Source organism: Elgaria multicarinata, chromosome 8, assembly GCF_023053635.1.
Source record: "Elgaria multicarinata webbii isolate HBS135686 ecotype San Diego chromosome 8, rElgMul1.1.pri, whole genome shotgun sequence".
NCBI classification, from domain to species: Eukaryota; Metazoa; Chordata; class Lepidosauria; order Squamata; family Anguidae; genus Elgaria; species Elgaria multicarinata.
This window is the reverse complement of record NC_086178.1, coordinates 106,680,651-106,695,716: the sequence shown is the minus strand read 5'-3', so window position 1 is coordinate 106,695,716 and position 15,066 is coordinate 106,680,651. Positions and strand designations below refer to the sequence as shown.

General features: G+C 44.2%; 1 protein-coding gene across 1 annotated transcript in view; it reads left to right on the top strand.

Annotated features, from left to right (window-relative positions):
• Positions 1-1,395: 1,395 nt before the first annotated feature.
• RET (ret proto-oncogene) overlaps positions 1,396-15,066 on the top strand; it is a 153,180-nt gene continuing 139,509 nt past the window's right edge. Inside the window, exon 1 of the mRNA XM_063133160.1 lies at positions 1,396-1,444. Coding sequence (XP_062989230.1) covers positions 1,399-1,444 — 46 coding nt within the window. The 5' untranslated portion in view covers positions 1,396-1,398. The remainder of the gene's footprint in view (positions 1,445-15,066) is intronic.

Genomic DNA, 15,066 nt, shown 5'->3' with positions numbered 1-15,066 from the left:
CACTGGGATACAAACCCAGCGGGTATGGGGTGAGGGATCTGGGCGGCTGAGGCTGCAACCCTGCTCCGAAACGGCTGTTGGTGTGACTGAAGCCCCATTCATTTCAGTGGGTCTACTCTAAGTAGGGCTAACGTTGGCGACCGCCTACTGTTTCTCGAGATCGCCGCGGTCCTGAAGTTCCCCTTTACTCTGCCCAATCTGCTCTGACCCCTCCCCCGTTCTCTTGACCTCAGCGAGGCCCTTCCCGGGAAGGCCAGGGGTGGGCGCCTGGCCCAGCTCCGCTCCTCCCCGCCACACGCGCTCCTGCTGCAACTTGTGCGTGCGTGCGTGTGTGTGTGTCGCGCGGGGTGGGGGGAGCGGAGCAGGAGGGCCGGCTTGTCCATTCGCTGCCTGGCCCGAGGGATCTCTCCAGCAGCTCCACCTCGAGGAAGGGGACGAGAGAGCTCTGCTGGCAGCCTTATTAGGCAAACGGCGGCTCCGGCGCAAGGACCGAGGCGAGTGCCCAGCTGGCCCAGGCCACCCCCAGGCGGCGGCGGCGGCGGCGGCCAACAGCAGCAGCAGCAAGCGAGCGAGCCGCGTCGCTGCGCACCAAAGGCGAGCTGCGTGGCGCGGGCTGAGCAGGGCGAGCCGAGCGCTTCTCTGGCCCCTTGCGTGCAGCGAGGCGTCGGGGCGGGAAGCAGCACCCCCGTCCCCCCCTCCCTCCCTCCGTCCCCGCTCTTCCCTTGAAGACGCGCACTTGCAGAAGCTCCATGTAGCTGGTCCGAGCGGCGAAGCGCGCGGCTTCCCGGCGAAGGAGAGGAAGCGGCGCTTTATTTCAGTCTCCCCCCTCTTTTTTTTTTTAAACACGGTTTGACCCAGCTTCACGCCTCAATGAAGAAGCCCCCTCGCCCAGACGCTTGTGGCCGGCTTCAGGCCAACGGGAGTTGATTCGGAGCGCGGCGGCAAGGTGGGAGGCAGGTGGACTCAAGTTGCTTGCGCCCGGGGCCCTTCTGGGCGTCTCTTTCGCTTCCCTGCCAGCGCCGCGGAGGAGAGTCGAGAGCCGTCAGGCGCCTCCACGCGGGCGCACCCCTTCCCACGACTCGAAGACCCGCTTCAGCGCTTGGACTCGCTGCCCTTTTTGCGACGCAACCGCCGCCCCCGCGAGGTCTGGGAAGCCTTCGCGCTATGGGGCGGCCCTGAACTGAACGACGCTTGTTTCCCCGCTAACATCCAAGCCACTCGAGATACTTTTTTTGTGGGGGGGGGGGGGGGAGAGGCGCGGGGAAGGCGAACGGACCACCCTGCAAGAGCGCTCGTGCGCGTTGACCGTTCTGTAAGCCCTTCCACTGTTGCCCCGCGGACACTGCGCGGCCGCGTAAGAAGTTGGGAGGGGAAATGGGATTATCCAAAGGGGGGAAGATGCCTTTAGCAAGATGGGCGCTCGGCGTCGTCGTTTTGTGTGAGGGTAAGTAGATCTTACGGGGGAGCCTTCCCCCCTCCGCGCCTGGAGCTCTGGGGTGGGATGGCACAGTGGTCAGGGCACGATCCAGCCATAGATCCAGCATTGAAGGTGGCGGTCATCCGCTCGCTTGCGAAGATCTATAGCCCACTGAATCAGATGGGATTTACTTCCGAGTAAACATGCATAGGGTTGGGCTGCGCGTCCTGGTGATTTCTGTCGGTTGGCTTAAACAAAGCACCTGCTTAAATTTACCTTCTGGAAATCCGGCGTTGATGTGCCTCATCCTGTGCATGTTTACATGTGTTTTTAGGGCTACAGTCTAAGCTGGGAGCACATTGAAGTCAGCAAGACTTCCAAATAACAGGGTTGCATGTGAGTTCAGTGGGGCTTACACCCGAGTAAGTACGCATGGGATTGCAGACTTAAAAATGTTTTGGCTCAGATCAGGCGTCTGTACTGACCACAGCCTGGGCTCTGAAGGCCACCTCCACCTCCTAAAAGACTGCAGCGTTTGCATTTTGACACTTAAAAACACACAAACAGGAAACAATCATAGTACATAAATATATAAATCCTCATTTCAAACAAATTTGATGGGGAGAAAAGAGAATGGAAATTAAAACAAGTTTCAGGATTATTATTATTATTTTAAAAAAGGTCTGGTAAGATGTAGTTTATAACATTGTTCTCTCTCATCCTCCACTCCCCATTATCAAATTAAATTGGCTTCAGGTTGATAAATGGAAAAAAGGCTACAAGATGAAAAGTTATTGGCTCGCCACGCAGATGATGCCTCGCGCAGCTGTTTAGTTTCTAAGGCAAACAGAAAAATCCATTATCTTCCTCCCCTCCATCTGGCCTTGTTTGCCAAAACGTTTCTGATGTTTATGTGAATAAACCAGAGTTGGTGTGTTGTAAAGAAACTTGTTCACGCTCCCCTGCGGTGAGGGTCCCATTTAAATCATTAAAACGAACTCTGAACAAAACAAAGAATACCTGTTGGGATGGATACCACTGACTGATCTGGAGGTGGTGAACTTCGCTCCGTGTGATTTCCAACACTCTTTTTCACTTTGTGCTGGGTCAGGATTAATCATTTTAAAAACGGTCCATGGTGGCTTAACTAGTAATCAGTTAAAGGCAATGACACACACACACACACACACACACACACGGTTTGGGTTTCATTCTTGGAAGTGTTGATTGACTTATTCAAGCCTTTTCTCCCGCCCTGCACATTTCTTAAGAATTGCTTCTTACTACATTTTAAGTTGCTCATTCTAAGGATCTATGCATCTGCAGTTTTCTCTGTAGCCTTATGAAAGCATAACATCAAAACCAAAATGGATCAAATGCAAATATGAAATGCAAGTTCATATCCAACAAACTTCCTGATATTGAATGTTTTGTGAAATGTGTTTTATAGATACATCTGCATAGATTTTCTTTTATATATATATATATATATATATGATTGTGTATATAATGCCAACATAAGGAGAAAGAAAAATGGTCCCTGCCAAGAAGAGCCTATAATGTAAATATGATAGCAGTGGAGAATAGAGAGAAAGTGGACAAGGATGAGAAGTGAAGGACAAGAGCAGCATTTTATTACTCTCTTAATAACCTTTTTTTCCTAGAATACACAAGTTCGTATTTTTGAAAATGATTTCACATCTTAAAATTTTGAATGGTTAATTTGCATCTTTAGGCATCCTTTTTTAAATTGCACATGGAGGAATGATAAACTTATCCCGAAACTGAAAGTGTTCTTTTAAAATTAATTTATATCCTCTCCTTTTTATCTTTTTTTAATGTTTGTAACCTTTAGCAATGTACTCCCTTTTATGTTTATAACATTTATTTTATGGATGAAGAATACAAACACTTGTTCAAACAAAGGTTTTCCACTTTGACTGTGCAGTCTTTTAAATGTCTGCTCAAAAGTTAGTGCTGTTGAGTTCAGTGGGATTTAAGCCTAGATCAGCATGTCTGTAGGATTGCAGCCTAAATATCAAGAGTTGGATCCAAATTTAGTCAAGTTTACAAGCCTTTGCTAGCTTAAGTTCCATTGATTCAGTGCATCTACTCTAAGCAAGACTAAGTCTGGATCCAAGCCTTCTTAGATTGTACTCTTATGCAATTTACCTGTGAGTAAATCCCATTGAAGTCAGTAAGGTTTTCTTACTAAACATGCATATATTTGCGTTGTTAGCTAACTACATGTTGCACCATCCATTGGTTTTCACAAATGTGAAACAGCCTTTCTAGTGGTTTTCAAAGTGATGCTATGAATCCTTTTTTAGTCTGGATGGTGTTACTTGTGAATATTGTTGATGTGTTGATAGTATCGGCAGCCTTTTTTTGTGTGTGTGTGATAGGCGGCTGTGTCTTTTAGAGCTATGTAACAAACAGAAATTCAGCAGGTGTACCATGTGCCCACTGCTACATTTCCATGCTGGGAAAAGCTACCCCTGTTTAACTTAACACATATCTGGCAGGCAGAAGAATTCTGCCAGCGACAAAATAAATCAAAATGGTTTCAGACGTAGAAAGAAAGCAGAAGACCACTGTTCTTAAATCGAATGTAGATACTCATCCTTGTGGATTTTACGCATCTGGTGAGGGAGGGGGGGGGGAAATGAAGACTTAATTGTGAAAAACATCTAAGGGCACAATGTATTGCCTAATTGAAATTGGAGATGGACAAGAGCTTGGTACTCTCAAGCATTTCACTGGGGTTTACATAGGGAGAAATGCCCACTGCATTGTACCTTATAGGATCAGAGGTTATATTGTGGAACTGAAAGATATGGCATGCCTTATGTTTGAATGCTTGCTAAATTTGAGCTTCATTTTCATGAGTATTTGCAAGCATTTGCTTCTTGCTTACTCATTGAAGTTTCTTAGTCCTTTCTCAAAGACCTTAGGCTATGGGTCCAAGGGGTGGTGGGAGCTGTTTTTGAATGGGATGTGGCTCAGTGGTAGAGCACCCGCTTTGCATGCAGAAGATCTAAGGTCTGATCCCTGACATCTCCAGGTAGGGCAAGAAAAACTGCTGCCCCAAACCCTGGAGAGCCAACAATTAGATGGACCAAGGGTTTGACTCTGTCTAAGGCAGTTTCCTATGATCCTAACATTCCTCCTGCCCCTCCAGTACATTGTTTCTCCTCTGCATCTTCGTTCAAACTTGTCTCATGAGTTGAAGTTGTATATTCCTTGATCTAGCTCCATGTGTTGTTCAAAAGCAACACAGAAAAGAGTTGAGATTCAAAGTCTGGTAAAGCAAATGTGAAGTGATATTGACTTTGTTTGCATTCTTTAGGGTCAAGTCCCTCTCCTCACACATGGGGTTAAATCTCCTTCCTTGTGGGATTCAACCATGCCTAAGGTACTGGAGGTGCGTGCACCTGCCCAGTAATCCTGTTTGATTTCTGGGTGCCCCTTTTACACCTGTGCACCTGGATGAATGACTGTTTTAAATTTCTGACTCAACATAGCTGCAAATGTTTTTTAGGACAATGTTAATGAGGAATGCAAGATGTCTAGCGCAAAAGGTGCCTATTGTGTGTGAGAGAACTGTTGTCTTGCTTTGAAAGAGGTGTGACACCAACTCTTATTTATGTTACTGAAAATCTACATACAGCCATAGTGAGCAACAGGGTGAAGTTTTGAATGAATTTTCAAAGTTGCCCAGATACATTTGCTCTTCAGCTAGTTTCATAGGGATGTTTCCCAAGTTGCACAGCAACCAACCTGGGATTGCTACACATATCCCATCCCTACTAGTGTGACCATATGGAAAGGAGGACAGGGCTCCTATATTTTTAACAGTTGTAGTGAAATGGGAATTTCAGCACGTGTCATTTGTATGCATGCAGCACCTGGTGAAATCTCTTCATCACAGTTAAAGCTGCAGGAGCCCTGCCCTAGCTGTTCTAGAGTGACCAGATACAAAAGAGGGCAGGGCTCCTGCAGTTTTATCTGTTGTGATGACCAGGGAATTTCACCAGGTGCTGCAAACATACAAATGATAGAGGGGTACAAGATTATGCATGGTGTGGAGAATGTGGATAGGGAGACTTTTTCTCCTTCTCCCATAATACTAGAACCTGGTGTCATCCCATGAAGCTGATTGGTGAGAAATTCAGGACAAATAAAAGTACTTCTTCACACAGTGCATAGCTAAACTGTGGAATTCACTGCCACAAGTTGTAGTGATGGCCACCAATCTGGATGGCTTTAAAAGGGGGTTGGATAAATTCCTGGAGGAGAGGGCTATCAATGGCTACTAGCCCTGATGGCTATGTGTTACCTTCAGGATCTCAGGCAGTAAGCCTATATGCACCAGTTGCTGGGGAACATGGGTGGGAGGGTGCTGTTGCACCATGTCCTGCTTGTTCATCTCTGGTCGATGGCTGGCTGGCCACTGTGTGAACAGAGTGCTGGACTAGATGGACTCTCGGTCTGATCCAGCAGGGCTCTTCTTATGTTCTTAGGATTTCCCTTAAGAGGTGGACTATAACAATATATTAAGCATTCTCTTCCACTCATTGGTCCTCTACAAATGCTCTCCTCCCTGTCCTTACACTAGTGTTATGGGGAAATAGTAGAATTGGAAACATAGTACTTGCCTTGTAATGTGTATTTTTTATTGTTTTTAAAATATATTTGTTACTTTTATATCTCACCTCCTTTCCTTTTTATCCCACTCATAAGACATCTAAAAGTCAAACACAGGTATGCTCTATGGAAGTGAATATTTTGTTAAATGAAAAATGAACAGTCACAGGACTCTGCATCTAGAAAAGAGTTAATATGTTATCCACTCCATGACCTGGTTCGCATGATCAGTTTGAGCCATGGTGGCTTAAATAAGCCACTATGGATTGTGGCAGGTGCCTGGTGCCTGTGGGTACCCATTCCATAACCCAACTCCCACTTCTAGGTTGTTGTGTCATCTGAACTTGGTGAGGGTGGGTTGTTAGAGTGGTTAACAAACCACCCAGAAACCATGGGCTGTTTTAGGGTTGTGGATGGTTTGTTAACCATGCCAATAACCCACTCTCATTGGGTTTGGATGACATGACAAGGCAACATATGAGCATGGGTTTGGTTACAGAATGGGTGGCTGTAGGCCCTCAGCACATGCCACATCATAATGGCTTATTTAAACCACTATGGCTCAAATAGATTGTGTTAACCAGGCCATGGAGTGGATATCGCATTAACTCTTTTCTAGATGCACAGAGTCCTGTGTCTGTTAATTTTTCATTTAACTAAAGATTCACTTCCATAGAGCATACTTCTGTTTGATTGTTAGATGTCTTATGGGTGTACTGAAGACACTTTTGATTAGAAATAAATATTTTCTGCAATAAGCATTCACAGCAACAGTTATTAATGATATAAAGTAAACATGGTTCTGCAAATCTTACGCAGGAGTTATTTTGTTAGGGAGAAGTAGTCGCTGGACTGACTCGGATGACACAACAGCCCACTGTGGGTTACTTAACCCACGGTGAGGCTGTGGGGCATGTGCAGCCACAATTTTGCATATCCAACCCCTGCTCAGGAGTTGTGTTATAGAAACTCAGCAAGCGTGGGTTATGCGAGGGTTAAACAACCCTCACATAAGCCTAGAACAGACCGTGGTTGTCTGAGGTTTGTTTAAGCCTCTCATAACCCATGTTTGTCAGGTTCGTCTGACATGACAAACCTTGAGTAGCCATGCAAAGAGGCAGCCGCAAGCACAGCAGATCATCATGGGTTAAATGACCCACGATGAGTCACGCCGTGTTGTGAGAATGAAGTAATGATAGAAAAGATAGAACTTGTTACTGTGTTTCTTTCCTTGGATTATGAGATACGAATGAATTTATCTAGTAGATCTTCTGTTATGTATTGGCCTGTATTGTTCACATAGCGCAACAATACCATGAAACACACACACACACACCCATGGCAGAACATTACAAGCCGTTCTGGTTAATAGTGGGTTGCATCCAAGCTTTGCTATGCCTGACAGAAGGAGATTCCTCTGGAGGAAGGGAACATATATATTGGATGTAACCCACTATATTTTATTTATACATATTCATTTTGCTGTTCCTTGGAATATGGCTTCTTTAAGTCTCCCACTCCAGTACCGATCAACAATTTTGTACAGAATTAGGTCTGGGTCATTTTGAAAGTATTAAAATGTTTTCACACGTGATGCTAAAAAAAAAAATCCCTTTGAATCTTTCTCTTGCCTTTGTCGAGTGTGACCGTTAATGCAGGACGCAGCCATTTGTCAGTCAATTTGACATTCCAGCCAATGGATGTTTTCAAATTGTATTATAGAATGCAGAATGTGTCATGGATGAAATTGCATTACGGAATGCAGAATGTGCCCAGGCAGAACAATCCTATAGAGATCAGAGGCAGCAGGGTGGGTGGGATTAGGGAGATGTTCCCAGGTAAATAAATGGGCATAGGACTTTAGCCTAACATAATGCTATTTATTTATTTCACTTATTTAAAACGATCTTCAGGCCACCTTTAAGTGCAGAAGCCTCTCAAAGTGGCGCAGAGGATGAAAACAATATAAAACAAATACAATAGAAAGGCAAAAATAGTCAATACAAGTGCTGTTAACAAAGAAAGAGATAACACCAATAGAACCTGTAGTCCACAAACTGGTTGCCTTTTGTAGGAGATGAGTTTTGCATCCTTTCCCCCAAAGCTGCAACAGCAGCACAGTTCAGAAACTCATGGGGGTTGTTCCATGACCTCAGAGCAATTTGCAGTGAAGGCCCAACTTCTTCCCTCAGATGTCTTCCCCCCAAGTGATATAGACACATTCCCTTCCCCATAGAACCAGTTGGGGAATGCCTGAGGTATAGTATGTGGGTCCCAGGCTGTGAACGGGTTTAAAGGTAAAATTGAACCCCTTGAACTAGGCCCAGAAGCTAAGCTGCTACAGAGTAGGTTAAACATGTTTTTGCCTCCCAGCATCTGATACAGGGGTGAGGAACATGTGCCCCCCTGGATGTTGGTGGACTGCACCTTCCATCAGCCCTAGATAGCTTAACCAATGGTGAAGGATGTTGGGAGTTGCAGTCCAACAACAACTAGGGGCTGAATGTCCCCTGGCCCTGATCTAATAGGTTATGGCATTGCCATCCTGCATCACCTGCAAGGGCAGCTCCTTGTAAAGCAAGTTACAGTAGTCAGTCTTAAAGGATTACAAGAACCTCAGTAGCACCACAAGCGGAACTTCCCTGGCTGATCTTAAATCCTGATCTGGGATTTGCAACTCATTCACCTGGACTCCCAACCCACTCTTCCACCTTCCCTAGCAAATGCAAGTGAATCTGGTTCCTTCTTGTTCTGACCGACATAGGCAGAAAGAGAGGGTCAGTCCAGCAACATGGAAACCTTCTGTGTTGGTGATAGAGATGTGAAGGCCTGGGGAAAAAAGTGGAAAAAATTGGGGGGAAAAGCATCCCCCCCACCTCGTTTTTTCCTGAAGCCTTTTTTGGTTTCCCCCCGAAAAATTGGTAAAATTGAAAAAAAAAAATGAAGAAAAATGGATTATGGGATGTTTTATTTTAGCATGATGAATAAAATGTTTAAGACAAGGTGTTCAGATATTTACTTCTTCAAATGATTTCTAAAAACTATGTACAGTATTAGATTATTACAATTTCTGTGCACTGAGGACAAGCAAGTCCTAGGTTGCAAATTGAGACTACAACTCTCAAAGGCAAGAGCAAGTTGCATTTCTGCCTCTAGGGGGCACTGCCACTGAAGCAGAGAGTGAAACTGATAGTGATAGCTATAGGTCAGAAAATGAGTCTGATCCAGTTTCATGCATATTCATTGAATCTTGGTCCTCCCTTTTTCTCTCTTTTTTTTTTTTATGGGAATGGGTGCTTTATATCCGCTTGACACTGTGGAGGACTAGCAGAGACATAAATAATGTTCTTTTTTTACTAATGTTGATGGTTTCCTCTGTTGTTGTTTTAAATTATTTTTGCCTGCTCATAAACTGGCAAAACCAGAGAGGTTCCTTACAGTTCAGGCGTTCCTAACAGTTCAGGAGCTTGTAGCTCCATTTGTTACCAAAAAGTTTTTTAAAAAGAAGTAAATTCAGTTTGTAATAATTGTTTGAATACACTGAACTTTTAATATACCAAATGCAATAATTTTATGCCACACCAACTTGGACATAATTACATTTTATGTTCCTAAAGTAACAAGGTGACTTTCAGTCTGTAAAAAATGCTAATATTGCATTATTTCAATTCCCCCCCCCCCAAAAATCTGTTTTTTTCCAGGGGGAAATGGGGGAAAAAACAGGTTTTTCCCATGGCTTCAAAATTTCCAGAAATTTTACCTCTCAAGTGGGTGAGCTGTTAGAGTCTTTGGTTGAATGTGTTCATTATAGTTACTGCTACAGATAACCCTGCTCAGATATTTTGTTCACCTCATGCTGAGACGAGTCCCCATGGGAACAATAATTTAAGGTGCTGTGTTCAGGAATGCAATGATAATGCAATTCAAGGAAGAGTCGTTAGGACCTTTCTTAGCAACAAGGTTTTAACCTCTTTTTTTTTTTAATCATTTGTTTTCATGTTATGTTTTAATCAAGATTTTTTTTAAATGGTGTTTGCTTCTTGGCTGCCCTAAGCACACTTTTTGGTGGAAAGACAGGCTATAAATCATAACATAAAATAAACAATAGGAGCTGTATTTGGAACTGAGCAAGGGCCAATAGGGGCAGTAATATTGGCTTTGCCCACTGGCGCACTTCCTCGTGAGCTAACTCCTAGGCAAAGGATGCCTTTGGCCCCTCTCTCCTCCCAGGCTGGACAACAGCGGAGGCTAAGGGCTTTTCCTGTCCTTTTGGGCACCTCTGTTTCTCCCTGCCATTTCCCCTTGCCTCCTTTGCTTGTGCCTGGGAGTGAGCCATTGAAGCCTATGGAGCAAGTTGGGGTGGGGAGGGGTTAAGGAGCCCTTCGCCTGTTCCTTAGCTTGGGAAGAAGCAGCTGAGCTAGTATGGAGTCCTTGGCCAGATCTACACCAAGCATGATATGACACTTTGAAAACTGTATATGGAATGTGTCCTGGGCCCCAACAGTTGTCAATACCTTTATAAACCATTTAGTTGCCTAGCCTCACCCCACTTGTTCCCCAGCCGGGTGCCCTCCAGATGTGTTGGACTACAACACCCATCTTCTATAGCCAGCACTGACCCTTGGCAATGCTGGCTAGGGGTGATGGGAATTGTACTGCCACACATCTGGAGGGCAACTGGTTGGGGAAAGCTGCCCTACCCTATAGGATCAATGATAATTTGAAAAGCGAGAGGAGAGGAATGCAAGAAAACCTATACGATCCTGTGTTATTTCTTTGTGTTGAAAGGCGTCATACAAAATAGACCCATTTGTTTGTTTCCACCCCATCCGTCATCCTTGTGTTGCCTCTCTTTGGGGTTTTAGTCCTGTCTCCCTCACCCAGCTGGGAGGGCTCTGGGAGGCTAATGCATTTTGCACTGCCTGGGCCGTTGCAGCCTCAACCACCACAGATGCAGCCTTCCTGCCAGGAAATGCATTGTGTAGGACCCAGCTATGAATATGTTGGCCATTTAAATGAGACATAATAATTTCCAACAGCATCTTTAGCAGCTGTAGAGTCTGTCCGAGAACAGCAGCATTTTTAGGGCAGTGCTATGCCATGCACAGAAGAGCTGTTAACTCCCTTAACTCCAGCAGGGAGGTTTATCTTCACAGTTGGATCTAGAGTGGATTGCAGCCTTAAAACAGCAGGTCTGCATCCTGTTTCTGCTTTCCAGTCTTACTGGACATAATACAGAAGCCTGGATAAACCCAAAGGGTATAATCTCCTTGGATGTTTGTTTGATGCGCTTATATTTTTGGCTCTGGTTGGGTCCAGTGAGTGACAACGCAGGACCAGCTGAAGATGTTTTGGTGCCTATGGTGCGCAGCAACTCTACCCCCACCAGCCATGGTGCATAGTACCTAAGGCTGGTCAATTTTGGCACTTGAGGCAGAAAATCCCTCAAAATGCCTATTCCCAAAACTTCTCAATAAGTTCACTAAATTCGCAATACAAACAATAAATTAAATGGCTAACGATTCATTGCTCTTTCGTGACATACAAAATAATCTTTCTGAGGCAAATACCCCACTCTGCCTAATGGTAGGGCCAGTCCTATATCATCCTATTTTTTAAAAGTCGGACCCTTCTTCTGAATGACATTCTGAGCTAATTTAATCATTTTAAACAGTTCTCTTCCAGTTGTGGGGACCCCCGCCCCTCCAGCCAGATTCAATTGGAAAAGATTCTCTTTTTATAGTCTTCTTGCCATTTCTCTTGATGAGTTTTGTTATGGCCAAAGATTCCTTGGGAGAAGTTAATATGAAGATTAAAAAAACCCAGCATTTTTATATGAAATACTCAATTCAGTATAACATGATCAATAGGGTGTATCACTTTATTAAATTAGTTTTGTCACATGGACTGATTGCTGACAAAGTAGATTCTAGTATGATAAACGGGACCCAGTATTTATATACAAGAACCTTGGAAGTTCAAATGGACATTGACCAACCAGTGGCTACCATTCAGATGCACCTGCGTCTTAAACTGCTGCAAAATTAGCTTCTGGTGAAGTCATGTGTGTTTGGGGTGGGGAGGTCCCCCCCCCCAATGCAAGTTAAAATCTGAAATCCTACAATGCAGAAAGCTAAGCTCTGCAAGTCCATCATAAATAGAATAGATTATGCAAATGACAAGTATTATGTATTTTTTTCCATCCATGTACGTTTACTTCCCGGCATGTTGCTGTTCATTTTTATTCATATACCAATATCAGCATTTAAAATTTCAATCGATACCTGGTGATCTAAAATGTAGGGAAAAGAATTGGTTTCTGAGTGTTGATAACCAGGCTCTCTAATATTTGTAAAAAAAGTTAAATAAATAAGGCATGGGTGTATTTTCAGTGATGAGGGATATTGAATTGAGGCTCAACAGTCTGCACGCTAGCCAACCTGTATGTACAATTTTAATTAGTCACTCTTCGAAGATTAGGTTTTGTTTGAAAAGCATTCCACCCAAGAATCTCAGATTCCAGGCAGTTGCTTTTGTCTTTCTGCTTTAGTAGAACATGCCAAAATCAATGCTCTGATCTAATTAGATTAGAAGATGCCCTTATAGAGGCTGGGCAGCAAAGCCAAGAAGAGAACCAGTTTGGTTGAATAGTCAGTTTGAGAACTCGTTTACCTTAGGGCACCAATACAGGACCTGCTCTCCTTTTGGATTGTGTGTGTGTTTTGGTTCCTGAAGAGTTTTTTCCAACATGCTCTCAACAACCTGAGGGTCCGGTTCTAACAGTCACAACTGGCCTCTGCAGCTGGAGAGCCTTTTTCTAACCTTGTGCTCTTCGCAAGGGGATAGTTCCTGTCACTCTCCTTGGACTGTTCTTCCCATAGAAAGCAATGAAATCACTATATGGTCTGTTGTTTCCTTTTTGTCTCTGGCAATTGTGCTTTCCCATTCCTTTCCCACTCAGTTGTAGGTAACAACAGAAGCTACCAGAGGCAAATCTGAGAACAGCCCATGTGGTAGTTTCCTTGTTGCTTCTAGCAAGGAAATGCTGGTGCTACTTTGAGTATGAGGGGCTGTTGGTGGCTCTTGACTTGCTGGGAGGTGCAGGTAAAGGCGTGGGCTGGAAGTGGGGTCTCTAGCTGCAGGTGCCTGTAGTGGCTGTCAGAATGAGATAGACCCAAAGAATAGAGGTTCAAAGAGGTAACTGGATATGGTGGTGCATTTAAAGACTAATGCAGGGGTGGGGGATATGTGGCCCTCCAGATGTTGTTGGATTGCAACTCCCATCAGGCCTTGTTGGCATGGCCAATGCTCAGGGATGATGGAACTTGCAACTAGAAGGTCACACATTACCCACCCCTCTGGTGATGGGTGAAGTAGCTCTGTATCTCTGGGATTGAATAAATCTGCACAAGTATCTTTGGAAGAGCTGATTAATATTGTTGATTCTATATATATTCATTCTTTTAATGATCCACTGATGGGAATTTGCATTTAAAGATTCATAATGTATGTTCATGAGGGATATCTTGATGTGTCAAGCTCCATTAATTTGACACTATTATTAATTCAGGCAGCTTAGTACTTGCTATTGCAACCATAGAATGTTCTGACGATATTACTGCACCTGTTATGTTTAGGAACTACAGACGTCTAACCACAAACAGACCTGCCATACATTATGGCATAGATAATATGCCATCCATTCGCACACATCACATTTGCCTCTGCAAATACCATCCATTCGCACACTCACTTTGTATGTTCAAACGGGAGCGGCTGACTAAGGATGAGGACCAACTGGAAGACAGAAAGTATTGAACTAGCTTGCAGGAACCTTGAATATTAAAGAATAATATTGTTCAAAAAGAAAAAGAAAGAAAGATGTTGGCAATCCAGGGTGTGATGGAGGACTATCTGGAAGATATGGCTGTATTAAGATTCATGCCTTTAGGTGATGGTTTCTAGGACTACGAAGTGGTAGGCATTATGCATTATGCATTTTATCCTCCTTAGCAGAATTTTTTGGGGGAGAAAAAGGATGGAAGAAGTGTTGGGGAAATATGGGAGGATTTACAAGTGAAAGATGATATCATCTGGAACCCTCTCAAAATTCTGTAAATAAAGCAGATTCCATAATGAAAGCCTCCTCTGGAAGTACCCTAAGTTTGGGGCCAAAACTAGACATGAGGTTATTTGTGTGTTTGCAACTAATATGCTCTTTCTTTTCTATATAAATAGCTGTGGGGAAATGTGAACAGCTTCAGGATCAGATTTAATACTTTCTCTTGTTACGGCCCTGACAAATATTACCTCTTTTGAGCTGCTGTTTTCATAGAGAGAAAAGCCTCCATTGATGGCAATTGGCAGACTTCATTGCTGCATTTATTTATAACATTTACCTGCTAAACATTTTATCTGCTAAAAATCCGTGGAGGGAGCAATCCTATTTCCCTCCAGGCAGCATCTGGGAAGACAAAGGATTGCTTGGTTTCTGGGCTCCGAGATCAGAAACAGGGCTCCTGCCTCAGAGCCAAGAAACCTACTTCCCCTTGTGGTTGTGGCTATGTCTCTGTGCTCGGAAATGGAGCATGAGATGGGAGAAGGGGGCATTCCCAGGGGCGGGGATGGGACCCAGGCTGCGGCCATATGACTTTTTCTTTGGTCACCTAGTCTCTTTCCCTCTTGCTCTGAAGTGCCATTGCTGGACAGGTAAAATCGCCCATCTAGCAAAAATGCAGGGTTGCCTCCGCCTTCCACCACCCTGCATTGGATACTTGGGTTTGGAGGATGTGGACTATCCTCATCAGATTGCACCCTAAAAGCTGTGGAAGACCAAATAACAGCTTTGGAGAGGTGAGAGTAACTTGGAACTATACAGGGAGAGAAAGTGTTATATTCCACCACTCAGGTTTCTCCCTAACTTCTGTTTACTATAGTTGTGTCCAGGGCAAAAGATCTCGAGTTGCAGCAAAGCATATTGGGGCCAAAGCAGCAATGGCTGC